At 43.1% G+C, this 26,313-nt stretch overlaps 1 protein-coding gene across 1 annotated transcript in view; it reads left to right on the top strand.

The window, feature by feature from the left end:
• SLIT2 (slit guidance ligand 2) overlaps positions 1-26,313 on the top strand; it is a 407,728-nt gene that overhangs the window by 218,535 nt on the left and 162,880 nt on the right. Inside the window, exon 5 of the mRNA XM_045284385.1 lies at positions 18,215-18,286. Coding sequence (XP_045140320.1) covers positions 18,215-18,286 — 72 coding nt within the window. The remainder of the gene's footprint in view (positions 1-18,214; positions 18,287-26,313) is intronic.

The following is a 26,313-nucleotide window of genomic DNA, read 5'->3' as shown; positions in this document are numbered from 1 at the left end:
TGAAGAAGAGGACAAGTCTAAAATCAGGGCAGCTTCCAAGTCTGTGGGTCAGATATTAGGCTGAGGCTTCTCTTGGCTCATGTCACATTGAATCCAAATGGAAGAATACTCAAAACCCATGCCATCTAGTCGATCCCAACTCATTCCCCACCCGGTAAGACAGAGTAGAAGTACCTCTCTGGCTTTCCAAGACTATGAATCTTGACGGGAGTAGACAGCCTCCTTTTTCTCCCTCTGAGTGGTTGGTGGTTTCAAACTCCTGACCTTGGGGGTAACAACCCAATGCGTAACCCATTACACTACCAGGGCTCAGGCTTGTAGATGTGTGTATGTGCATTTGTATGATTTTAAACTTTCCTGACAGTAAAGCATTTTCTATTGAATTGTCAGTTACCTAGCCAGAATCTCCAGTCCTGGTTCCCCAGAGTTCCACTTGTGCTGCCCTCGGTGGTCGTTGGTGGTATCACACTTCAGGGTCCTAATGGATGCCCACCAGCTGTCCCTTCCATCCTGCTCATTGAACTGAGCACGCTGGCTTCTCTCTGAGAGAGAAACAAAAACGCCACACATTGTCTCTGTCTTAAGACCGTGATGTCCTCGGAAGGAATCCACTGAGTGTCTCTGTTTTGCTTTCTCCTCTGTCATTTCAGACACTGCTGTCCTGGCAGGGGTCCCTCTGTTCAAGTCAGAAAAGGCCACGCATCGCTTGGTTAAAAGGGTGTAGCATTTCCAGAGATCTAGTGAAATGAAAACTGCTCACACTGTGTACACTTTGCCCTCTGCTAACACAACATGTAAGTGGCATGCATGTAGTGGAAGGATTTCATCAATGCATGTTTCTCACAAAGATAGGCGGAGGCTGAAGACTATACAAATTCCCTGAGAGCTAGAGCCTGAATACGCTGGGCTACTGTCTAAAATAGCTAAATATAGTTTGTGGCTATGTAATTTTATTCTGTACCTTCGTAGCAAATTGATTTAAGTGCATTTTTGCAACAGTTGTTCCGAATTGATTTGGTGGACAGGAGATTGACTTGCACAGCAAAATCGTGTCTGGGTGTATTTGTTGGCAGCTAAAGAGAGTATTAAGCAAATGGAAGGGTTTGATAGTGCTGGCTACAGTTTTCCATCAACCTAGACTGCGAAATGCTGTGACGTGCATTATTAGAAGAGGTTCCATGAAATGCTGTGAGCTCAAATGCCCATTGACAGCTGGCAAGAACACACAGCATTTGAGTGGCAGAAGGAAATTTGAAAGCAAATTCTGTCTTATTGAAATTGCTTAAAGTGACGTGGTCCAAGTAGAATTGATGGGAGGTTCTGGTGGCAAAACCCTTTCTGCTGTAATAGGAAGAAGCAATTCTACAAAGTGGATGGATGTGTGCGTTTTGTTAAATGTGCATGTTAGATGAATTTGTACTTTCTTCTGAAGTAAACTTTTAACTTCTTTCCAAATTCAGAATTAGTCCAGCTGGGATTTTTTAAAACTCCTTGGGTTATGCCTTGGGGTTCTAACCACAAGGTCAGTAGTTCAAAACCACCAGCCACTCCAGCAGAGAATGATGAGACTTCCTATTCCCAAGAGGAGTTAGAGTCTCAGAAGCCCACAGGACAGCTTCGCCCTGTTCCATTGGGTTGATCTGAGTCAGCATTGACTAACTGACTGCATCATTATAGGCTTCTTTTCCTGGGCATGGTGCTTGTTTCTTTCCTGGCTGCTGCGCCATCTCGGCCAGCCCCTCCAAAAAAGCAAAACAAAACATAAAGCAACAGCCACCGTATCGCCTTCCAGGAGATTACAGAGTTAATGCCCAGAGCACGGTTTCTACTCCTGCTAAGCTTCCCCATGTATGGAAGACTAGGGTACCCACTGCGGACTTGCATGTTTTCCAGAATACCGCATCTATTACTTGGGAGTATGGTGTGTGAGACAATTTGTTTGTTTGTTTGGTGCCGTCCAGTTGGCACCAACCCACAGCAACACCAGGCACAATAGAACCAAAACTCTTCGGTAAAACATTTAGGACAACCAAAATAGACCCCGGTTCCAACCAACCATTGTACAACTATCCAAGCAAAACGAGTAGTCAGCCGCTATCTGGCTGTGATTCTGGTTTGCCCAAGTTGCTCATTTGTGATTCCTCTTGGTGGTGTATCTTTTGGCCTCTGAGTCACTTCCTCCCTTATTCCCCGCCCCTTCCTGTCACCTCTTACTTCTCTTTGTCCTCATCTTTCTCTTTGCTCTCTTTCTTATTCCAATCTTTTTTTTTATTTTAATTTTTTAAATTTCCCATGTCTTGTCTCATTCCCTCCACACTACCAAAGTTTCTTTGTTTCTCCCAGTCAAACATGGCGCGATTGGGAAGAAAGTGGACAGCGCGTGCAGCAAGGGCACCCACTCTCTGCGTGAACTGGGCTTTTCTGCTACCAGGTGGGCAGGGATGATGGAGACCCAGTGCTACTCCCACTCTCTCCATCCGTGAAGACCCAGGACCCCTCCTGGAATATGGCTCCAGAAGTTGCCTTTCTGTTTTCCGGTTGACGATTCATTCTCTGAGCTGTTGTTCAGGAAGCACGATATCGTGGACATGTGACTTTATGATTCGCTCAAGACGTCTGCCGGCTGCGTAATCGAGGGTGGTATGCACACTTAGTGGAAACATCAGCTTAAGATTGCCTTTCAGAAATTAGAAAGTGGTTGTTTGCCTTCAGAGCATCATGGCAAGCCAGGATATGGGCTGGGAGCCTCTTAGCCTTCCTTGTACTTCAGAAACTATCTGATGAATGTAAATTTCCTGAATGTAAATTGTATTTTAAAAATAGCTCAGCACTTATTGGGATTGCTTTGAGCGCTTATTGATAATGACAGGAACGTAATTCACATGTGGTATGTTTTGCAATGAAAGAGGCACTTCTTTTGTATCCTAAATTGTGCTTTGGTGGACAAGATTCTTGGGCTACAATCCTAAGATAGTACAACTTCTAATCTCCTGTTTGTTTGGTATATACTTCCACCTTAAAGTGAAAGTCTGTAATGTTTCCTAAGTGTTGTTAATATGTGTGAGGCTCTTCCTAAGCATATCATATGTCCAACCCAATAGCCTTTTGAAATGTGCTCTAAATATTACTCTCACTTGCAAATTAGAAAGCTGGAGTTTGTGGGAAGAACCTGGCTCTAAGTTATATAACTAATGTGAGGTAGATTGAAGATAAAACTGCCGATGAGGACAGGGCCTCTTTAGTCAAGAAAAGAAACAGAAATACAAAAGGATGCACGTGGCTGGGTTGGGATTTTCTCAATTGTCCAGTCCCCCATCAAGAGGTTGAGTAGTCCTCAAGCTCGGCTCCACCCAGGTCATCAAGCGCATTACTTTGAGGAGGCAGTATCTCTGCAATCGTATTTTCAGTTCCCTTTTAACCCATCGGCCTCCTACTCCAGAACTACGTCAGGAAGTATTCCACTTCTATTAATAAGGTGGCCAATTCCTCAGAATTGGACTCCCTGTTCCTTCTCTCTAGTCTGTTGTAGTCCAGAAGCTCCACTGAAACCTGTCCCCACTGGATGGTGACCCAGTTGGTATTTCAAATACTGGTGGCATAGCTTCCAGCCTCCAAGCAACATGTAAGACATCGCAGTACAACAAAGTGACATGGTGCAGCCTTGCTTGCTGGAAGCCAAGCAGGTTTGAAGCACATGCTGATGAAGCTGAAAACCCACAATACAACCTTCAGTATGAACTACAACTCAAAGAAAACAAAAACCCTCGCAACTAAACCAATAGACAACTTCATAATAAACAGATAAAATATTGAAATCCTCAATGATTTCATTTCACGTGGATCTAAAACCAATCCTCATGGCAGCATCAGCCCAGAAATCGAGCATTGCTTTGGGCACATTTGCTGCCCCAGACCTCTTTACATTATTAAAGAGCCAAGATATCACTTGAGGATTAAGGCGTACTTAACACAAGCCGTGGTGTTTTCATTTGTCACATATGCATGTGAAACCTGGGCCATGATTCAGGGAGAAGCAGTCACGCCTGGGAGTAATGTTGTGGGCTAAGAACCCTTCAAACACCAGGACCTTCTGGGGAAGCCTCATGGCATAGTGGGTTGCGCATGGGGCTGCTAGCCACAGGTCAGCAGTCTTCAACCTCGGGAGAAAGATAAAGCTTTCAACTCCCATGGAGAGTTACTCTGAGTCAGCATTGACTAAATGGCACCGGGTTTGAAGCACACTTCCAGGTGAAGGGACATGTCGTGCTGGGAGGAAGTAAAGCTCGAATGAAGGACTGGGAGCAAGGCTGTTGTTATCAGGGAGCCCCGTCATAGACAGGAGATGATGCTTTATAGGACATCTTGCTTTAGAGAGTGCCAGGATTAAGAAACCAAGCTGTCAATGAGAAGAATGACACAGGATCTAATAACGGGCTCAAACATGACAACAATTCTGCGCACGGCACAGGACCGGGCGTGTTTTCTTCTGATGTACATAGGATCGTTCTGAGTTATTGCTCGCTTGACAGAACTGAACACCATCAACTAGGGGGGACTGGGGTTCTTGGCATTTCAGCGCCAACGCACACTTCCCATGTAGCAGACCCGAGTTTGATTGCCAGCCAACTCATCACATGTGAAGCATCTGCTTGCCTGCCAGTGGAGGTTCTGTATGCTTTCTGGAATGCTGAAGTGCTTTCTGACCAAGAGAGGCTACTAAGAAGAAAGAGGCGGTTGTCCCTAGCACTAACCTATGACAGAGGTGATAGTCCTCCTCTTAGATTACAGAAGTCTTGTTCAAAGACTTTGAGGGATAGAGCCCAAAGGAGGCTCCCCCACACCAGGTTTCAGTGACTTAAACACTCGGCATGCTTTTGTCTCTGCTCAGGAAGAAAGGGGATTGTCTGGCCTAGTGCTTGTCATGCTTATGTAACTGAAGAAGAGGAGAGTCAGACTTCTTTCATCCTTCAGAAAATATGGACTCCCCTTTAGGGAGCTGACGGAGTCATGGTGGTGCAGTGGTTATATCCCTCAGCTGCTAACTGGAAGTTTGGTGGTTGGAACCCCCCTATCCCTCTGGGGGGTACAGTGGTTGTCACCTGCTTTGTAAACCCTGTGGAGCCCCTGGCTGTGCCTCCAGGGTTGCTTTGAGTTAGAATCAGCTGGAGGGCAACCATCGTGTTTTGTTTTGGTGCACGGGGTCTTAGTTGTTTTTGTTGTGCCCCCACCCCCGTGGGGCTAGTGAATTCTAAGGAATGATAGATCACATCAATGGAACTCACTTCTCCACCACCTACTAACTTCTCCCAATTTTGCATGATGCCTGTACCTAGTCTCTCTCTTGAACACATGCAAATATCTATCATTTAAACCCTTGAAGTCATTTTTCTTATCCGTCTTGACCTATTCAGATCTCTGAGGACAATGAAAATACTTGTGTCTCATAAAAGTATATATATTTTTGGATTCTATATATTAGTAAAGAATTTCATTAGACCAACTCTACTTGGTATCATTTTAGGAATTTGAGCTGTGATCACATCTCGAGATTGGCATCATAATTTCCCAACCACATATATAGATCTGCTTATTTCTAAGTTAAAATCTGGGGAAATGCTCATGTATCATTCCCTGCTGTCCCCCCCTCCCCCAGTACTTCCCCAAGTTGTCTGTGTTACAACAGATTTATAGTATTTCCGGTCAGAATAAGAGAGAGGTTAAACCGTGGGGGAAAATAAAATTACCAGTAATTAAATTTACAGGCAGGTTTGCCATCTAAAGCAAATTTATTGCTTCATCGTGAAAGATAGTTTAGACACTTTCACATAAAGTAAATCTATTTTTACATGATATGGGTATCCTACATTGCTGTTTCAATTTGTATAATTAAAATGATATCATTGCACTCTAAGGTTAATGGGATATTCCACTGGAAACCATACGTCGTGGGCTATAAAATAGCTGCACTGCAGTATTGGATCTTCTGTTAAAAGCTGATGCGGTATTTCAGTATCATTAGCGTACATTCTACCTTTTAAAAATCTTGAGAAGACGTAAGGAACAAAGACAGACCAGTGGAGGGGTGGGGGTGAGGGGGGCGTTCTCTTGAAGTTGCCTTCCTTTTTAAGACACAATCAGATGAAATGAGGATCTGAAAAGACTGCTTAAAATAAATATATTTCAGAATTTTCCATCATGCCACCCCCTCCTTTTTTATTTTTTCTGGAGAAAGATACTCCAGCAAATCCCTCAGGTAAGGTTGTCCAAATGATAACTTTAGATTTCTATCTTGCTGTTGAAAATGGAAAAAATGTTGAAATCTTTTGGAATCTAAAAATAGAATTGTTCTATTGTCCTATTATTTCACTACGTTTATTACCAGATGTAAAAATCATGAAATGTACTAGGTAAGAGAGCTACGTCACTAATAATATTGTTGTGTGTCATGAGTCCATTCTGACTCTCAGTGACCAGGGGGCAGAGCCAAAACCCCCACCCCAGAGATGGAGTTTCCTAGATGGAAATCTTCATGAAAGCAGAGAGCCAAGTCTTTTCTCCGACAGCCTGGCTGGTGGGATGGAAGTACAGACCTACTGACTTTTTTAGTATTCCTGCCCTTATTTGCTTATGGTAAGCTCTCTCTCTCTTTCTCTCACTCACTCATTCACTCATGCTCACACGCATACATGGGCACACCACTGACATTTGTGAAAGAAATATAGTATTTTTTCATCATTTACATTTGCGTGAATATGAACATATGAATGAGTGATACAATAAGGTAGACTAACACTGCTTTTGTAACTTGTAGAGGAATTCTCTGAGCCTGTGTTGTAGAGCACATATAGAAGTGAATATGTAGTCGAATGTAAAAAATATTAATCAAAACAGATTAATATTCCAAGAAAGCTTGGTATCATTGGGCTTACAATGGCCTAGAGCAATAACTACTTTTTTTGTGGCCATGGAATGATAATAGAACTCCTTTTAAATTGACCCCCCCAAAAAAAAACATAGTCAAGAGAGACTCAAGGAACAGACGAAAGCTATTAATCCCTGACAGAAGTAGTTCTAGATCTCGAAAATGACTAGCAAAACCCTATGGCAAACACCAACAAAGGTGTGGCCTTTAAATAGTATTGACCATCTATGTGATGAAGTGACCTTTGGCAATAAAGAGAAATGAAGTCTTTACACCTGGTGTAACCTAGAGGAAAGTGACTAGCAGCGGATGCTTGGCTCTTTGGGGTCTCATGGTGATGATATTCTGAAAGCCCACACTAGTGATGGGTCCATAAATAATCTAGACATCACTGAATCATAGAGTTTAAATTGATAACCTTCAGAATGTGTTTATTATATCTCAATCAATCTATTCTAGTTGATTGTAGTCATTTTTTTTGAGAGCCCTTGGGTTGATTAGATGTTTCCTGGTTTTATTTATCAATTATTGATCATTAGGCTGTCATTCAACTAAAATTAGACTCCTATTGAGAACATTTTCCTATAAGGAAGAATAGTTGGCATTTGGGCGTTCCAGTTGGACGTTCTAATATTTGATTTTATTGAGTTAAAGAAAGCTAGGTGGCCAAGTGGTTTAAGCAGTGCAGTGGTAACTGAAAGCTAGTAGTGGTGGAGCAATTCTTCTCTGTCTTGTAGGCTCTCTATGAGTTGCAAATGAGATGGGTCTTGTTTTGTTTGACAACTTTATATAAAATCAGACATGAATATATGCATTGACTCTAACTTGTCATTAACCTATATGCATTTAAGAATAAATTAGGAAAACACTTGAGTTAGTTAATTGTGCCAGCCTGGCCGATAATCACATGTGGGACTAATTGAAAGGCGGAGGGATAAATGGGTGGTGAGTCTCGCCTTTCTAGTTCTCGGGTCTCTTGTTTTGTGATGGTTGCACCGGGTGCAGCTGCCTTAGCAGTTCCCTGCTTCAGCTTGCAAGATTGACTTCCTACAAGACATCCCCAAGGAGAAGCTACATGGACCTATCCCGATGCAGCCCTGGGTGCTGGAGCAGCCGTGTGGAGACCCCTGCTAGTGCTGAGATGCTTGTTCGTTCACTGACTCAGCTTTCCTCCTGCATTCGGCATCATTGCCTCTGTTTTGTGAGGTGGAGGACTTTGTGGACTGGTGTTGGGTTAATGGGTTAATGTTGGACTTGTGGGCTTGGGCAGCATTGGGTTGGGATGTTTTTGTGATGCACATTTTCTTTACATAAAACTCTCTCTTATACATGAGTTGCTGTGGATTTGTTTCTCCAAAGTACCTAGACTAATACAACATTACAGTGTGATCTGGAAGCATTTGATAGTGTGCTATGGTTGTTCTTGTCAAAATCCCCCCCAAACCTTTGATTGATCTTATAAAAGAATATCCACATAACCTCTAATTTCTCTTAGGCTTAATGGAAACTTTCTTTGCCATTCATGTGAATGTTCTTGGTACAAACGCAGCCTCTTTCTTTTCTTCTAATTCACCCTCCGATGCTGACATACTTTTTATCAAATTTGTTTTTTACTAATTTTGTTAATATAAAATTTCACATGTCATACAATTCACTGTTTAAATAGATTAATGAGGACCGTGCATTCATCATGCCAGTGGATTGTAGAAGAGTTTCTTTGGTCGTTTTAGTTTGGGTTCTCCTATGTTGATTGACTTTTCTTCATAGCAACTATGAAATGCGCATTCTTAAAGGTACCAAGTAGGCTGGAAAGGGAGGGGTGGTGCAGAATGTGGGAGAAAAATCAAACTGGTTGAGAAGATAAGTCAGGTAATGGCCTCCTTTGCAGAACTTTTCAGGTCCTCTGAGCTTCAGCTGCGACTCCAGTCCCAGTGTGTCTGCCATTGATGACCCAATGTGGTGCTTCACGGCTGCTCCTGAACAGACCCAGGTCTGAAGAAAACAGGGCCCATTCAGGGAACCAGAAGTCCAAACCAGGGTGCCAGCGCTAGGGACCCTTTCTGTCTGTGTCAGTTCTGCAAGAAGGTGCTCCCCTCCTTTCAACAGTTGTGGGTCCATTGCCCTTTGCCCTTGGAGGTCTCCGTCTGTCTTACATCAGTTGTCTTCTGAGTCTAGGAGAGGCTCAGGTTTTTTCATTCCTGTATCTATGAATATTGGCTGATCCCTGCCTTCTAGTACTCCTTGTCTGAACCCCAAGAAAGTAATCTAGTTGCTGTTTCTACAGGTATGCCTATCCTGAATTTCATATAAAGAAAAGCATTCCCATGAAAAAGCAAACAAAAACAATTATCAGCAACTACAACAGAGCAAAATGTCACAGAATATGTGTGTGTGTGTATGTGTGTGTATTATTCTCTTCATGATACCAAGTATCGAGTAGAGTCATGGGGTAAGAACTAATTTTTTTTAGATCAGGGTTTACAATTAAGTATGAGCACAAAACCTCTCCTAGATATATAGTTTATATATGCCCCTGGTCCACGTTAGAGATACCATGATCATTTTATTGGGAATATTATAAATAATTCCCATAGGGCATATGGTAATTTGATTAATAGTATTATTAATTTAGCCAATGGTCTGAAATTTAAAATACTCTTGGGAAAACCAAAGTATACACATATAGAAGAGCCTTTAGACTAAAATACATGGACTGTTCACGTGCACAGATAAAAAAATCCTAAGTGACTGGACACTATTTAAGCAAACAGTCAAGGTTGAAGAGAGGGCAGAACTTTCAATAACAGTCACTCACTAAGGCAGAACTGTGCCTTAACATATTATTAAAAAGCAAAGATAGTGTAAAAAATATGTAGTAGTTTTAATTTTCCAATTTGGGGCATTCTAAAAGCAAGGGATTTGAACTAAAATACAATGGCTAATATACTTTGTATGCATGTGACACTGATTTTCCCATGCGGGTCATTTCTTTGAAAATAACTTTCCATTCATTCTTACCATACCATCCCCAGCACTTTCCCTGAAACTCAGTTTAGTGCACTCCTATTTCAGAAATGTGTCTGTTTTAGGCCAGATTGACTAGAGAAACAAATCCAGGGATACTCACTTATATACGTGCAAGAAAAAGCTTTACATCAAGAAGTAATTATTTATCGAGAAAACACTCAGCCCAGCCAGTCCAACTCAAGTCCATAAGTCCAATACTAGTTTATAAGTCCCTCTTCAGACTCACACAGTCACGTGCAATAATGCAGAATGCAGGAATAGGACAGGCTGGTCGATGCAAAGTCTTGTGGATCCCATGGCGGTAGACAAAATCTCCAGGGCTCAGGCAGTCATCAAGGTTAGCCAGCAGGAAGGTGAAGGCCAAGAGATAAGAGGAGGTTCCCGGGGCCCTCCTAGGAGAAGGCCACAACCATAAGGAGGGTGCATCAGGCTGTGACCCCATTGACAGGTTGAATACCGCATCTATGCTGTTATATATCTTCAAGTTGACATGAAATTATGTAATTACCACACTGTCCTGGTTTATATATCTCAATCTTATTAAATCCCATTAATTGGTTTATGCATGCATGTCATCACCATTTGCCTTTTCTCTTCCTTCATGTATGTGTGCCTAGTCCTTCTCACTATATTGCCACCTTTTTTTGTGTGTTTGTTTTTGTTTTTTTTTTTGAGTAAAATAACAGCATCATATTTTCAGTATGTCTTAAGATTGAATACCATCATTCCTGACAGAAAGGCATGGAATTGGGTGTTCAGGAAATGATTATTTCCTGCCTGGCATCCATGTTTTATTGACTAAATTATGATATACACATATCCTCAGGCCCAGAACTGAAAGAGAATTAAAGAGTCTTTTAAAGTCCATCAGCTGAGATTGAAAATATAGATCAAGCCAAATAAAAGCTTTCGGTAACTGTTTTCCATTTACAATCCATGATATCTTGTACTAACACCAACATTCTAACTTTAGTATCACCTTTAGCTTATCAATCCCATTAAGTATATTTGGATAATGAAAAAGAGTATTTCACCGTACCTTCAGGAAGGAATGACTAAGCACATGATTGTTTTCCTTTGCAAGAATAAAAGTTGACTTTTATATAATATTCTCTAAGGGGGACATCAAGGATCCATTAAATCAGTAATTTAGTTGAGGATTTAAATATCAATAATACGGATTGGCTAATCAGTTAGGGACATTTTTTCTTTATGTTTTATTGGCCATGGGCAGGCCCTTAAGGTCATAGTCTGAAGGCACGGGGGATACAGTTTTGGTTTTCATGAAACGTTCCCCTCTAATGGCCTGTGGCAGCCAGTCAAGTATAATCCTCTTCCAGAAGGATACCAGTGAGCACAGCATGCTACGGAAGCACCAGAAAGAACCCACGTTGGCATTAAGACATTGCAAAGAAAACTGACAGAAGCGTTAAGGCTTAAACTCTGTTTCAAAGAATGAATGGCAAGCAGAGGAAAATGAATCAAGACTTGATAGTAAGACATACGATTAGCAGATCCCATATGCTTATGCATTTCATGAGACTTTACAAAAATCTAGGAAACTCCATGACTCTCTTTTTCTTCTTGCTATTGTCTGCCATGGGGAAGACCTTCTAGAAGATGGATTGACACAGGGGCGGCAACAAAGCACTCAAACATAAGAACAATTGGGAGGATGGCCCAGGACCCCCACCTCACAGTCCTGTAATCACAGCACTCTTCTTCAGTTTTGTCTCTTGATTGACTTGCCTTGACCTCTGGCTTCAGCCTGGCCCCTTTACTCTGTCCCTTAGTCTCCATGCCAGTCTCCGGGGCCTCTGGTCCGGGACTCCATCACTCCACACAGCAGAGTCCTCTGATGTGCTCTTCTTGCGATGGTCCTAAGATTTCTCTCTGTGTCCGAGATGGCTCTTATACAATGAAGAATAGCTTTGGTGATGGTGTCATTAAAAATAAAAAAATCATTGTCTTTCAGCAGACCATATCCCCAAGGAAATAAAAAGTGTGACTTGGTTAACGCCCGCTACTGAAGCTAAAACTCACTGCCATCGAGGCAATTCTAACTCTTAGCAAACCTATGGGATGGTTTAGAATTGCTCCCTGTGAGTTTCTGAGACTGCAGCTCTTTACAGGAGTAGAAAGCCTCGACTTTACCTGAGGAGAGACTGATGGTTTCAAACTGCTGACTTTGCAGTTAGCAGCCCAATGTATAAACACCACGCTACCAAACTGCTGACTTTTCAGTTAGCAGCCCAATGTATAAACACCATGCTACCAGGGCTCTTGACCTTCCATGTTCAGCCCTTAAACCCACCTTAATCTTGCCCATTGGTAGAGCAGAGAATGGCATCCAATGTGAGACCATAGCCACCAGCATAGAGTCTAGAATGATAATGTGTCACATAAGGGATTATGGCTAGAAGGACCATATTAATTGACTACATCTTATACAGCGTCTTGTATCCTGGTGTAGTACATGTTACTTGAGTCCAAAAGAAAGTGTATGAGATCAGAAAGGTTGGAAGGGAGCTTTGATAAGACAAAGGAAGAGCACAGAGTTCATGGCAGAGGGTGGGAGGTGAAAAGAGTGGCCCAGCCAGGAGGACAGAGAGCCCTGGTGTGAGCCAGTGTCTGTTGTCTATAAGGGATTACAAGGAGGCCAGTGTGGGTGCAGCAGAGAGGATGATGGGGACAGTGGAAGGAGATGAAGCCAATTAAGGAACATTCGGGACATTCCCTTGGGATGAGATGGGACATGGGTGAGGAATTTCGAGCAGGAACTTGGTAAGATCTGCTTGTAGGAATGCCAGCACAGAAGTGGAGAGCTGGTTGGGAGCTGTGGTGATAACGGGAAAGGATGGGGCTGTGGCTGTGGTGCAGATGGGAGGGAGATGCAAGCCTCTCCAGGATGACAACCATTTCAACTCGCATGAATGCCTTAGATTTGGAACCTGGGTCAACCTCTCCCCCATGCAGTATTCTCTGGTCTCCAAAAAAGAATTGCCAGCTTCAGGGGAGAAAGCCCCTCCTGTTGTTCTGAAGCCCTGCCTGAGTCTGCTCAGTGTCTCACTGCCTGCTCTGAAATTCAATCCCCAGATTAATCTCCATAAGAATCAGCTCCAGTTAGAGCCATTTCTCTACTCAGAAACAATTTCTTACACTCTATTGCCCAGCAGTAGAATTACAAATGTCTCCTTTGGCATCTTCATCCAGCTAACTCAGCAGTCCTGACTCATTTTTCTCGCTCCGGACAGTCTACAGAGCCGCACGCTCCCATCAGTGATGTCTCACCTTGATTCTGAAGGAAGGGGCAAGATACCTTATGGGCCCAAAGCGGAGTCTTAGGGTGGGGTAATTGTAACATGCAGGCAACCAGCCCCTCTATAATTCTTATTATGTGGCAGGCACTAAATGAGCATTTTAATTGTATAAGCCTGTTGGATCAACCTAGCAATTCTATGAGCTATATGCCATTATTTCCATTTGCATATGAAGAAATTGCGGCAGTAAGACTTTGAGCAGTTGGCCTAGCATTACGTGATTAATAAATAGCACAGCCAGACATTCCAGATTTAGGATCGATGCTATTTATCTCGCTGTTAATGCAGCTTCTGTTTCAGGACTTCTTCCACCCACCCACCACCCTCTCTTCCACAATGAGAGGCTGAAACCCGTCGACCTAAGTCATTTTCACCGAAATCCGGTAAAATCCCATTTTTCTTTTGAAGGTGTTCTGGTGAATCAAGACTACACGCCCTGTTCCTCCTCACATCTCTTAGATGACCCCTCTTAGCTACTTCTCTCTGTTTCTCGTACTTACTATAGTCATTGCCATCAGATTTCAGCACTGAGATTCCCATCTTTCCAAGGTTATGGAAAAGTGTTCCCGAGCAAGCTCCACCGGGCCACTGTGTCTCTCTCTTCTGCTTTCCTATTTTGTGAATGGCCCTTTGTTGTAAGTTCAAAGTGACCCCTATGGCCGCTCTGTCTCTCCCCTAATACATCTCCACATGCAATCCGTTTTTATGTGTTGATTCTTCATGCCTCCCTGAAGACTCTCTTAATCTTCTCCATCTTTTCTGTTTACTGTATATTATGGGAGATAGTACATACACGAACCGATTCATAGAGGCAAACCATGCACTGCTGGCTGTCATATGCTGTAAGATCCTCATTACTCGTTCCCCGTGCTCTTGGGCATGCCTTACCAGGCCATTGATCCCACATCCACATTGCCATCTAGCCGGCTCAGACTCAAAGCACTCCCATAGGCTCCCCCTGGTTCCTATGGCCAGTGACATGTACCTGCAGAGGAATGACTGCCCCACTCCTGTTAACACACATCGTTTCTCACTGAGATTTGTTGAATTAAGAACACAGCTATGAATTGGTACCAAGAAATCCATTCAAAACCCTGTTTGTGTGTCCTTTCCACTTCTTTTCTTATTCCATTACTTGGGCAATACCTTCCAGATACACTAGATCGAAAACCACCGCCATAAAATGTTTTGTTTTCCCACTGCCCTTAGTAGTTCTGATGGCTAACTGGGAGGTTATACCATCCAGAAATGTCCTAAAACAATGAGTGACAATCGGCGCCCCATAGATCACAGCCACTGAAAACTCTCTGGAGCTCAGATCTGCTCTGGAGCACACACGGGTCATCGTGAATTCCAGTTGGCTCTGGCAACTGCTTCATAGCATCTTGCTTGCAACATTTGTGTGTGTGTGCATGTGTGTGTGTGCAATCATCTGAGTATCTGATATGTGGAAAATACAAATATTTGTAAACGGAACAAAATATGTTTAAAGCAGTAACAAAATCTAAGGACATGGAATCACACATTTTAGGCTTCCAATGCAGTGTCCATTGAAAGTAGGTAGAGGATCGTTATCTTGCCAGATCAGAACCGTGGGGCTCCCTAATCATTGTTGTGCCTGTGGTTTTTCCCGAGTCCTCCTTTTAGATCTCGGTCCACTGTGGCCACAAGGCGACTCTTGTGCTGAGTGACCCTCTGGACTAAGCAGTCATCTGTGCAGGTTCCTGTGTGTGTGTATGGTAATTGTTCCAATCCTGGATCCTTGGCGATCCTTAGATCCACTTGATATTTAAGCCCTAATTTCTTAGTTTCAGCTGTGACACAGTCAGTTATACAGGTATACACTTGGCCTACAGACAGTCCATCACTGACCACACTAGATCTAGTTTGGCTTTGATGGAAAAGTGGATAAAGTTGATATCAACCAGGATGTGGTATGGTGGTCTCAGCTGTGTGTTAGTTTGGAAGAACAAGCAGGAAGGGTGTGGGGGACTTCTCTTTCTTAGAGTGTACTGGGATCTTTCTTTTCAGGTTTGAATCGGTCTTTTTCTTTAAGCTCTGACGTCTGAGACTGTGCCTTTGTTTCATGGCCCCATCTTCCCTTGTTTGCTTCTGCTTCCCCGTATTCATGCCACGCTTCTGTTCTCCCTTCCGCAATCCATGCCAGCACCATGTATGTCCTTGGGGCACTGTCCCTCATCCTAACCTCTACCTGTCATTCAAAGACAATTTCAAACATCTTTACTATTCCCCTGTAATTTCCTTTCAAGCCAAAGCAGGAAATATCAGGCCTACTTGCTAATGAGATGGATTGGCACAGTGACTGTAGCAATGGGCTCAAGCACAGGAACAGTTGGGAGGATGGTGCCCGACCAGCAGCGTTTCCTGCTGTCGTGCACAGGGTATGTGTGTGTTGGGCGGGGAGTAGGGTCTCTGTATGTTGAAATCTAACAGCAACTTCACAGGGTTTTTAGGGAAGCTAAATTAGATAAGACTATATAGTCTTTTAACGATTTATTATTGCCGTGAACGATGGGAAAGAAAACATGTCAGATTTGCCCTCCTGTGCTGGTGAACGTGGCCCATTGAACTGGAGTCCCTAAGCAAAGAGCCCTTCCAAATCGGACTAAGCTATAGAGCAGAATACTGTGCTGCTCTTTGGTTCTCTCAGTGCACTGAGGGCAACTTCAGGGATCGGTGAGCCCATGGCTATGCCATTGACCTTGGGGACATCAAGTGATTCAAATCCATAAAGATCATAACCAAGGGAACCTTCCAAAGTAGTTCTACTCTGCCACATGGGATGACTGAGTTGAAATTGATTCAGTGGTACCCAACCTGAACAAGTGCTGGTAAAGCCATTGTTCCTGCTAGCATCCTGTCTAAGATAGATGGGCCTGAAGATCAAATGACAAAGGACTACCTTCTGACTGTCTTCAGCGATGTATCTAGGAACCACCTGCCCTCATCACTCCAGATTCTCTTCCTTCCACTCCCAGGAGAAACCATGACCCTAGAACAGAGCTGGGGCTAGAGGCTGAGCAGGAGTGAGACCGCAGCAGGGTGAGGTGTTCAGGAGGAGCCCCATCTGCCAGCATAGGGAGGCTGCAGAGCCTGAGAAGCAGGGAGACCTGAAACCTTGTCTCTAGCATTTTCATTCACCGAGCAGCAGCCTTTGTTTCTGGAAATGTGTATTTTCAGAAAGAAGCAGCTGCGGTTGGCAAACACTGGATCGGCAGGAGCACAGCAGTGAGAGCGCTCCTGTTGGCTCTCCGCGAGGTGTTGTTACACTTTCAGTTAGTTTGAACGTACGTGTTTCTTCCTCTTCATCTTTTTAACGCATCCTCCTTCTTGACTTTCTCGCTTCATAGTCTTTGTGCTGTTTCAGATGCCAAGCTTTTCAAATACAAATTGTTAAACATTGTTAACCCGGGGTCGTTAGCCAAAAGAAAGAAGAATTCCCGGCAAATCAGAAAAAACGAGCCAGTTTTAAGGATGTGAAGTTCTGTTATTCGTAGAGATGTGTGAAAACCATTGAACGCAGAAGCACAGCTGCATCGCTTGGGAAATGGATGGCGGTCCAAGTGACTGGATGAGCACCTTCTGTCACATTTACTGTTCGAAATACAATCGTTTTCCACTAAAGTCCTTCGACCTGTCCATGGATTGGCCTACATGTGTCTCCTTGGAGATTGCTTAGCAAATGTTTATTATTATTATTATTTTTTATGTGAGCATTGCGATTATTAAGATATAAATGCAAATCTCAGCTGCACTACATCTTGTGGTAAGAAGGTCATGACCACATGCTCCGTCACTGTGTCTGGCAATTTTCTGTCTCCACTGAGTGGCCACCACTGCGTGCATAGCAAGCTCCGCCATAAGCGGTATTGGGGGAAAGCGTGCAGACGGAGCTGTGCAGTATCCTTTCAACTAATTGGAGCACGGCTCTCTTTCCCCTGCTCTGCAGCCCTGGTCAGTGGTTTCATCTTCCTTACAACGGTCATTGCAGCAGCATCTCATTGTTCATCGGATGCTTTGTTTCTTTGTCCGTTTGGCTTTCTGCTCTGCAGTGGTGGCACTTAAAATTAAAAGAGGGGTGTGTCTTGTCACTGGCATTTCTGACATGTGCATGTAAATCCCCTGTGTGCGTATGTGATCTGGGAGGAGTGCGTCTGAACTCTTCTAAGAGAAACTAATCATCTATTTTGTGTGTGTGTTATATGTATATATTTAAAAACAAAATTCTCATCGCAACTTGAAGAGTCCTCTTCCCCCACTCACTTAATGAAAATGGATTTCTCAATTAAGTTAGAATGCAGATCATACCTTCTGCGTTTCTGCTTATAAGCCATAATTTCAAGAAGAGCTTAAATCAGTCTGCTGTTGCTAGTCCCTGCAGAACAGCCGGGGTGTATGGTTGGACCGGTCCTACCGAGTTCCATTTTCAAGATTACTTGGAGTGCTGTGAACGTTTGATCACTGATGCAGGTTTGATCAGTTTTCCCTCCCTCTTCTCCTGGGTCTTAAAGGGGAGTCCTTGTTTAGGAGAGCCCCCGTAAGTCACAACTGGATGATGGGAGCTATCAAGGGCTAAAACTTTGGAACCCAGAGTCATTGAGCTAGCTACAGTGTCCTGTTTGTTTGCAAGAATGATTTTATTATAGAGACTTGAGTCCATTCTTAAATTTAAAAGAACCGTATTTTAGGTTTTATGGTGGAACGATAAATATGGAAATTTGCATCAGACAGCCATTTAATGCACCCCTTATCTTAGAATATAAGAAGGGTCTTATCAGAAACGGCCTTGACTGCTGCAGAGGTCGTTGTAAGCCTTTCATGTCTGTAATGTTTTTCTGCTGTGCCCTTTCTCTTCTTAGGTGCTCTCACATCATTTTAAAATTATATTTTCACACTCCTTTTTTCTCTTTATTGTTCTTTATAGGGACCTCAGCGAAAACCAAATTCAAGCAATTCCAAGAAAAGCCTTCCGTGGGGCGGTTGATATTAAAAACCTGTAAGTATGTCTTTTACAAGGATTGCATATCTCCATAAAGTCATTATCTCCTTGAACATCAATCTCGAGTCAAGAAAGTGTCAGAGAAAAATGCCTACGTATTTTGATGCTGATGAGAGCTGATGACAGTAAGTTTTGAGTTGTTTGCACAAGATTTTTGACAAGCATCCCGTTTAGAAGTTGTCAGGAAAATGAAGTTATGATGGCATTTACTCTTCAAACCTGGTAATTAGTCTGAGCGATCAAACACAATGATTTGATTAAAAGGTTTTGTGCTGTATCCCCCTCCCCCTCCCTCTTTTGCCAGATGATGTGAGTAACTCCATTGTCAGTACCTCAAACCATGTTTTGCAAATGAGGAAGGTGAATTATTTCCTTTCCAATGAAAGGGTAGGTAATCCTTCCTTGTTAGAGACACCTGGAGCCTGGAGCATTTGGACCAACCAAACAAAGCAACACCGAAACCCTAGTTCCCTCCAATCAATTCTGCATCAGACTGTGCTGGTAAAACAGAGTGGAGTTGCCCAACAGGGTTCTCTAGCTGAGATCTTTAAGGAAGCAGGGCATATCTTTCTCCCGGAGAGCGGCTGGGGTTCAAACTCTATCCCCTTGTGGTTAGCAGCCAAGCACTTACTTAAAGAACCTTTTTAATTAAAGGCCAACTGTTTAAGATTGAGCTCTCGAAACTCTGTCTATGCCTTTGTACGAATATGTATCTTAATCTTTGTCCATCTATAGCTTCATGAAGGAATATGCTTAACCTCTTTAAATAGTAAAAAAGAAGAAAAAAGCCTTATGTATTTATTTTCTTTATAAATCATTTATCTGGTGTCTTGTATATAAACTTTTTTTTTAAGTGTCTGTAGCACATACAGTACTTAGGAGACTTAGGGTTTCATTGACAATTCAAACATTGTCAAAAGGCAATATCTTTATAAAGCTTCAAATAACAGACTCGTCTTTCAAAGTGATTGTTTTTAGTTTGTTTGTTTTTTAATATAGACTATTAATGCAAGGACATAAAAAATATTTCTTAACTTTTCCATTAGTCTGTAATGTAAGGGTGAAAATCCCTCTATGCTGAGATTAAGTGCTAAACGTTCAATATTTCTTAGCTAGTAATAAATGGGGCAGGGCTTTCTCAGGAATTAACTTGTGTTCTAAATTATCCATGCTGCTCTCCAATTCTATTTTTCCAGGAGCAAAAGCGAGACAGGTGTTTTTTTCTTGTTAAAGAAGACAGCTGTTTCACCGTTTTTAGCTCCAACCTTGGCTTAGTGTAAATCATTGGGATTTTAAAATTGTGCTTTATAAATGCATGGGTAAGAGCAGAAAAATAGAGGCTTCTCCATCTAAATGTGCAGAGGCATTAAACGCGTGGCCCTGCCGTTTTTATGAGCGCTCTGACATTGAAGAGGAACCCGAGGGGCATAGTGGTTATCTGTTGGGCTGCTAACGGCAAGGTCAGTAGTTGGACATCACCAGGCACTCCTCAGGACAAAGAGAAGTTATCGTCTCACAGGGGCTGTTCAACCCTGTCCTATGTAGGGGGTGGCTGTCAGTCACAATGAACTCAATGACAGTGAACTTGGTTTGGTTTAGATTGAAGGGATTTTAGTGGCTTTGATTTTGTCTTTGCTAGCCAGGGGATGGAGAAATCTTCAGGTATCTTCAGGTGTTCCATTCTACTTTTGTAGGATCCCTAATGAGTACCTACTCAAGGCGCCTGAGTTTTATTGTCAACGTATGGCAGTGGCTACAATCGCCATTGACCACTCTTTTGGAATACCATGGACAATCTTAAAACATATTACTTCCAAATCCTTAAAATAGGTGGTGTTTAATTTTCATAGTAAAGATTTTCAGGGAATCCAAGACTATATGTAGTTCTCCCACAATTAAGAATATTAATTGAGGAAGGTGGGGTCAGGAATTCCAATAGCAGTGTGATCCTTCTTTATGTACTCGTCTCTCAGCATCACATGATTCAAGCTCTGAAAGCGTGGTCATGTCCTCGCCAATGTGCTGCAAAGAATTCACTGATGCTTTTGGGGGGGTGTTATTTTATTTATTTTTAATGGGATTTTAAAATGTCTTCTTCCAATGGCATAATTTCCCCCAAATTCCAGTCAGTTTGTATGTTTGGTGGAAGATGTGTGTAGGTTCGCAGTTTCACAATCCTTCCCTGGTCATTGCGTTTTTAAACGTTGGAAAATAAGTCAGCTCCCTTGAGCCTCCATTTTTACCTTTGTATGATGATCATAATCCTTGCCGGGGTGTGTGGTGGGCACTAGGGAAATAAGATAGGCGAACTCTCTTTGAAAATGGTAAAAATCATAGGAAAATATCATGATTTTTTCTCTCTCCAGTTATACATTAATCAACTGCTGGAAATTAGCTCAGAAAAAAGCAATCAAAAGTTAGAATATATAGCAATTTGTAACATTTAGAATGGATAATACAATTATTCTATTCAGTGTCAATTAGCTAAGGAGCCACAAAATGAACACAGAGCTCCCATGACCAGGTATTTAAGCGAATTACATATGGCCCTGATCAAGGAGGGGGCATTGCATGCTGTAAGTGCTGAGGAAAGGAGGAGAGGGAAGCGGGGTCGAAGGCAGCAGGGATGCTGGGGAGAGTTCACTAGACAGACTCGAAAGGCAGACTCCACCAAGGGTGTGTGGTGTATTAGTGCACTGAAGCAGACAAGCTGTCTTAAAATTTTAAAACGTATTCAAAAAGAGATACCAGATTGGAGTTCAGATTTTATCAGAGTTATTATTTTTTCTAAAATAATAATGTATAAATCATCAAGTGTTCATGAGGAATGGAGGGTGGGGGAGAAGGGAAACAAGAGGAGCTGATAAAAAGGGCTCAAGTAGCCAGAAACTGTTTTCAAAATGATGATGATGGCAACATGTATAAATGTGCTTGACACAGTGGAGGCATGTGTGGATTATGATAAGAGCTGTGTGAGCCCCACTAAAATAATGGTTAAAAAGAATGTGATCCGATTGGGGGATTCTGACAGCGCAGTCAAGTTAGGTATGCGTGTGCACACGTGTGAGATTGAGTGTGCTCATGTTCCAAGCAGACGCGATGCCTACAGAGAGAGCAGCAGCGATGTGAAAGAAAGTGTGTTGTTGTGATTGTAGCGGTGCCTGGCATCACCCAGTTGATCCCATCTCAGAGGGACCCCGAGGACAAAGTAGATTGCTCCACATGATGTTTAAAACTGTATTTTTTTAAGGAGACAGATGGCCACCTCTTTCTTTCACAAAGCAACCGGCAGGTTCAAACCGCCAGCGGCCTTCAGTTCTCAGCCAGGCACTTAACCACTGTGCCACCAGGCTTCCTCGTGGAAAGCAAACACCTCCCAAAACTCCAGGGGGATTCGGTTCATTCTGACTCCTGGGAACTCTGTGGGACAGACCGGAACTGCACCCTCTGGTCTCAGAGACGGTCCGTCTCAAAGGAAGCCGCCTCATCTGGCTGCAGCATGGTGTGTTGAAACCGCTGATCATGCGCTTTGCAGCTCCGCAACTCATCCACTGTGCCACCAGGGCACCTTGATCAGGAAGCGCAGAGGTTCCAACATGCCCGGTCATCCCTGGCTTTCAGTTATGACAGCTTCATGCTCCTTTGAAAGATTCTAAGCAGCTTACAGGGACCATGTGGGTACGAAATGATGATGGCCAGATGAGCAAAGAACCCCCACTAGTCTCAGTGATCAAGGAGGCCTGCTGGCGCAGTGGTTAAGCACTCAGGTGTCCAGGGTTTGAAATCACCAACGGATCCACAGAAGGACGATGCGGTAGGCGGCTTCCTTAAAGACTGCAGCCTTAGAAACCCTATGGGGCTAGTCTCTGTCCCCATAGGTTCACCATGAGTCGGAATCACTTCTTTGTCAACTGTTTGCTTTTGCCGACTACCTTCTCTGTGGCATTGAGAAGGAGAGAATGGCATGGAAATGCCACCGTGTCTGTACAGATTTCCAGGTGATTACGATCAGGACCCCAACAGCAACAGAATTGGGTAGGTAGAGGTCATTAGGACATGGTTCAAAAAGAGTTCAAGCGGTGTTCTTCCAAAGAGCTTCTGAATTTGGGTGATGTTGATAGTCCTGCTAAAAGTTAAGACTGATAACGAGTAAGAGATAGTCAACCGAGGGCAGGCTTTAATCCTTGGGATTCTTAGACAGTGAACCCTAAGGTATTAATTAATGGCACACTAAAAAGAACATTCATATGAGTAGTGAACATGCTGGGATTGTTACTGTTCTTGGAGGAGAGGTTGTGTACTATTTATCCTACTGGTGTGGGCATTTTCAAGTCCAGTAATCCTCCGCAGAGCCAAGCTGACTGGTGTTCAGACTCACTCAGAGAGTAAATGCGAAAAAAAGAAAGCTGGGTAGAGAAATGTCCTTGCATTTCACCAGGACTGCAATTTGTATAGCTCAGTCTAAAAGCCCAGTCTGGTGCACTGTAACAGGTTTATTGGATTTACCACATTCAGGTCTTATTCCTAGCAAATTCCCGTTATCAGAGGATTTTCACTGGAAGCACTTACTTTAATCTTGTGGATTGTTTAAATATGCTCTAGGCAGCATCCTGGCAGTATCAAATTGACGCTGTGGAAATTTTGCAAATTAGCAGATCTTGTTCCCCTTCCTCCAGGCACGGCACACTGAACTCTGCTAGACTGCTGGGCATTTGTCTTCTTCCTAAACATCTCAGGGGACGAATTCCCATGATGTTATTTTCTCTCTCTCTCCCTCTGTCTCTTCCGCTCTCCCTCCCTCATCCCACACACACTCCCCCCTCTCTCTCTCTGCTTATCTCAGTTTCTTATCTGGGTTAGCACTCTGTGTATTTATAATTTTTACCCTAATATTTTTTCAGTTGTCACTTAAGCCACATTCATTTCCCTGCCATTTTCATAGATGAGACCTAATAATAAAGAGCATCAAATTAAAATAGCAAGTAAATGATAATGTTTATAAAAGTCATTGGCAGCATTTCACTCATGGTTTTTAAGCTCCCAAATCAAATCTGAGTTAAAATAATGGTACCCTGTGATTGATGGTTCATCCTATCGATGGTTGGTTTTCTAGGACTTCTCTTTATTAATGTTGTATGTGGGATTAGTAGAGATAACACGGATGCCATGGAAGTCTTCATTGTATCTTGAGCTTCTGTTGAATGAAAATATGTCATACTGTGCTCCTGTTTTGCCCTCATGGTGTAGCAGTTACAAGGTCAGCAGTGTGAAACCACCAGCCAGTCCTCAGAAAAAAGACAATGCTTTCTACTCCTGCAAAGAGTTACAGACTCAGAAACCAACAGGCGCAATTATGCCTTGTCCTAGAGGGTCACTCTGAGTCAACATTGACTCGATGGGAGAGGGTTTGATTTTAGTTTGGTTTCTCTCAAAAGGACCATAACTGTGGAGCTAGGGACACACTGGGTGGCCCAGGGTCGTCAGATATAATATATATCCTGAACTCAGCATTGCTGTGGGAACTGTCCGTGGTCCTGGGCTCTCCCTGCTTTGTGCTAACCTTAAAAGTGTACTGTGAAGGATGATAATCCCTATCCACTATGGGGGTTGCCACCAACATCCTCTTCGACTTTGTACTTCACGTTCCCTCAGGAGCATGGGCTAACAGTCCTCCAAAGGCAGGTGGGAAAAAACAAAACAAAAGGACAGGCTTCCTCCCCCCACTGTCATGACCCTAATTCTACCTGACAAATCCTGCTAGCTCAGAGCATATACATGGGTACAGATAGGAGCTGGAAACACAGGGAATCCAGGACAGATAAACTCCTCAGGACCAGTATTGAGAATAGCCATACCAGGAGGGGAAGGGGAAGCGGAGGGGAGAAAGAGGGAACCAATCACCAAGACCTACCTATAAACCTCCCCCAGGGGGATGGACAGCAGACAAGGGGGTAAAGGGAGACAGCAGACAGTGCAAGACATGAAATCATTAATCATAATTTACAAATTATCAAGGGTTCATGAGGGAAAGAGTAGGAGGGAGGGGAAAATAATGAACTGATACCAAGAGCTCAAGTAGAAAGAAAATGCTTTGAAAATGATGGTGGCAACATATGTACAAATGTGCTGGAGACAATGGATGTATATATGGATTGTGATGAGAGTTGTACAAGCCCCCAATAAAATGATTTATTAAAAAAAAAAAAACCTTTGCCAAATATTTCCAAAATAAACAAAAGTAGATTAAACCAAACAATCTTAAGAGAACCCTGCGGAACAATTTAGAATCCAGTTGATCAAGCCATGGACTAGAAATCAGTCTGGTCAACTGCCATGTTGTCCTGTGACACAGGTTCATTCGCTGCCATCGAGTGGATTCCAAATCATGCCAACTGTGTAGGACAGAGCAGAGCTACCTCTGTGGTGGGATTCCAAGCCTGAAACTCTCTACGGGAGTAGAAAGCTGAGTCCTTCTCCCTGTGAGTGCTGGTGGTTTGAACTGCTGAACTGCTGACCAGCCTAAAGGACCACCAGTATGGCACCAGGGCTCCCAGGACACAGAACAGACCTTCAGAATGTCTGCTTCCCCACTCTGCGCTACTTGGAACATTATAATGGACATGTATACGCCCTGCCAGGAAAAGGCTAGAGACAGCAAAGCAGGAGGACCTCCGACGAGATGGGTTGAGTAAGTGCATCCAACAGTGGGCTCAAAAATAACAACACTTGTGTGGATGCCCGAGGACCAGGCAGGCTTTCCTTGTCTTCTACAGAGGGTGCCTATGAGAAGAACCAACAGAACCAATACCTGGATCAAAAGCATTTGTTGTTTTGGATGCCATTCAGTCGGTTCCGACCATACTGACCCTACACACAGCAGAAAGGAACACTGCCCGGTCCTGTGTCCCCTAACAATTGTCCCTAGGCTCGGGGCTGGAGAAGAATACTGAAAATACCCTGAACTTCTTAAAGCACAAAAGCATTTAGTTTATACCAAAACCAAACCAAACCCTTTTGTTGTAGGTAAAAAAAAACACCAGAATAAAACGTTATTGGAAAGGCAGTAAAGAAGGCAATGCCTCTTGCTGAGTCGCAGAATGGTCACTCTGTGCAGACCCGTCCTAATTCTGACTAGTCCTAATCCTGGAACTTCCACCCAGGGTTCCCTCTCCATCGCCTCATCAATCTGCACAGGAGCAAAGCTCTTGGCTCAAGCCAGTGTGTCCTTGATCCTGTAAAACATCACTGTGAACATTGTCTTGCCTTTACTTAAACTTGGCTAAATCTATCCTCTCCTTGGAGAATACCGACCCACTTTCTCTGTGGCCTGTCTGGATTCTGTTCACCATTCTAAGATCTATGTGTTGTTGTTGCTTTTGTTGTTTGCGCCCTCAGAGGAGACTGGTCTAGCTTCTAGTAATCACTCCCTTCTCTGTGCGTCTGTCAATTCCTCCATGCGTATTGGCCATCAGATACTGAGCTGAAGACACCATTTGAAGAACAGAGGTCCCCTGACTAGTTTCTTGGGGCACTTCTGGAGTGGAGTCTTGGGAAAGGCAATACATAGATCTGAATTTGAATCCAGGATTCACCACTTACTGATGCCGAGCCCTTTATACATTATTGAGCCTTGGTGAGTCTCATATTTGCACCTCTAAACTTAGGATAATAATACAAACTCCCAGAGTGTCTTGTGAGGATGAGAGAGACAATGCATATGAAGTACCTGCCTTGCTATGTGCTCGATACCTTCTGACAAGTATTATTGTCAATGTAATTTCCTATCAGTTTTGATCAATTTACTTAGAATTAACCTGAGCCTGCAAAGCTGGCTCAGTTGTCTTTCAATACCTGCTATCGTAGAGCTATCTTTGGCAAACGAATATAACAGTATATCTTAGAGAGAGGCTTGTCATAGTCTGTATAGACTCGTCACAATAAAAATCAGATATTATTTCTTCCTATGAAAAAGCGAAACCTTGCCTTGTGGGTTAAAAAATAGTAAAGTCTTAACAGTATGGTAA

This window comes from Echinops telfairi, unplaced genomic scaffold (genome assembly GCF_000313985.2).
Source record: "Echinops telfairi isolate 266 unplaced genomic scaffold, ASM31398v2 ScPeMD7_7468;HRSCAF=8506_1, whole genome shotgun sequence".
In the NCBI taxonomy this organism is placed as follows: domain Eukaryota; kingdom Metazoa; phylum Chordata; class Mammalia; order Afrosoricida; family Tenrecidae; genus Echinops; species Echinops telfairi.
Note: the sequence above shows the minus strand (reverse complement) of the source record. Positions and strands in the feature narration are given on the sequence as shown.